At 32.0% G+C, this 1,869-nt stretch overlaps 1 protein-coding gene across 1 annotated transcript; it reads left to right on the top strand.

The window, feature by feature from the left end:
* The first annotated feature begins 217 nt into the window (after positions 1-217).
* Positions 218-1,428, top strand: LOC111689341 (odorant receptor 33a-like). The gene is made up of 2 exons (XM_023451816.2): positions 218-954; positions 1,017-1,428. Exons 1-2 carry the CDS (start codon positions 218-220, stop codon positions 1,426-1,428), a joined length of 1,149 nt encoding a protein of 382 aa, XP_023307584.2.
* The last annotated feature ends 441 nt before the right edge of the window (positions 1,429-1,869 follow it).

Here is a 1,869-nt window from a genome sequence, read left to right as displayed (position 1 = left end):
TAAAATGGGTTTCATAAGATTTCCGATACATTAACTTAAATTATATTACAATTATTTTAATAATCTTTGAAATATTTGAAAACCATTTTTAGTAGAGAGTCCTTCCCTCAATACTAATAAATACAATTTAATTAAATTGTTCCCTAAATTGCAAGTATTTAGCTCACATAACATTCAGTTTCGTTCACATTCACTTCTATCAGTTCAACTAACCTTAATGGCTCAATCAAATACCTATCTACCAGACAGTGTTGGTGTGTTTAAACCCTTCTGGCTGTGTTGGCGCCTCCTGGGTGTATTGTCGTGGCAAAGAAAAGACATTACAATGATTTATGACATTTTTATGAATTTATTTATAAATATTTGGTATCCCGTTCATTTGACTGTGGGCCTGATATTGCTGCCGATGCACGATGAGATCTATAAGAATATGTCCATAACAATAACGTGCATAGTGTGCACTTTGAAACACTATTGCATCAGATGGAAATTAAGAGAAATTCTTAAAATTATGGATTTATTTGGCAAATTGGATAAAAGGATACATAGTTTAGAAGAGCGTAAGTATTTTACGAAATACAACATCACAATAGCCAAATTGCTGGCGAAGCTATATTTTTCTGTGTATATGGGAGCTAATGTGGCAGCTTTAGTGGCTTTGTTGTGGGACAGCGAAAGACGACTGATGTATCCAGCCTGGTTTCCTTTCGACTGGAGTTCTTCATCTGGTTTATATTATTCAGCGATACTATACCAATTTGTAGGAGTTACGATATTGATAGTACTGAATTTTACGAACGATGCCTTTGGACCAGTTACCTTGTGCCTATTCAGTGGCCAAGTGCACTTGTTATCCATGAGAGTGGCTAAACTGGGTTATGATAAGAAAAAATCTGCGAAACAAAATGAAAATGAATTGAATTTGTGCATAGAAGATCATATCAAATTGATCAAGTATGTGGTTTCGAATAGTATAAAATCTAAAACATATAATGTGTATTCATTTATTCTTTTAGCCTTTTTAATATTACGGAAGACTCTATATCGTATGTCCAATTGATTTTGTTCATTTCCAGTGGGCTAAATATATGTGTGGTGTTGGTATATTTGTTTTTCTATGTTGATAATTTATTTGCCTACATTTATTATACTACTTTTCTGGCCGCAATTGCAGTTGAATTGTTTCCCATTTATTATTACGGCTCGATTTTGCAAGAGGAATTTAATAATTTGCCATATGCCATATTCTCCAGTAATTGGCCATCGCAGACAAGATCTTATCGTCAAAATGCCGTCGTATTTGGAGAGGTTGCACTGCGCAAAATAACTATGCTAGCGGGTGGAGTTGTAGGCATTCGTCTGGATAGTTTTTTTGCCATTTGCAAAATGGCCTATTCGTTGTTCGCAGTGGCTATGACAATTAAGTAGAACACCCGGTTGTGTCCTGTATTGGAAAGGGATATATATTATATAAGCCTTTGCTAATCATTTAAAGAGTGAAATTTATTTTGTGATGTTCAAAGAGCAAATTGTAAATTTGTCTGCTTTTTTTTATTATGTATTGTATTTGTCTTTTAAACTTTTAAAACTACTATACTTTGAAGAATAATATTTTTAGACGTATGTATAAGTATTAAAAGTTTTGTATCAATCAACTTCTTGACCACTTAAATGATTTTAATAAAACCATTTTTTTAATAATTATTACAACTAATGTTGTAACAATGTTAATTTTAATTACTGACATTTCAATGTAAGAAAAAGTATATATTAGATAAAGTAAAATGCGTTTTTGCTAATGTTTGTAATGCTAAATATTGATTCCTGATCTACCTTAAATTATACAACTAATTATCCCCTTTTGAGTCT

This window comes from Lucilia cuprina, chromosome 2, assembly GCF_022045245.1.
Source record: "Lucilia cuprina isolate Lc7/37 chromosome 2, ASM2204524v1, whole genome shotgun sequence".
Taxonomy (NCBI): domain Eukaryota; kingdom Metazoa; phylum Arthropoda; class Insecta; order Diptera; family Calliphoridae; genus Lucilia; species Lucilia cuprina.
The sequence above is the reverse complement of the archived record's forward strand: the minus strand, read 5'-3'. Positions and strand labels throughout refer to the sequence as shown.

What these genes read in the sequence shown, in the direction of transcription:
- LOC111689341 (XM_023451816.2), top strand. Translation starts at nt 218, where the DNA reads ATGGCTCAATCAAATACCTATCTACCAGACAGTGTTGGTGTGTTTAAA. An exon ending in GATCATATCAAATTGATCAA is followed by an intron (nt 955 to 1,016) that starts GTATGTGGTTTC and finishes TTATTCTTTTAG; the next exon opens with CCTTTTTAATATTACGGAAG.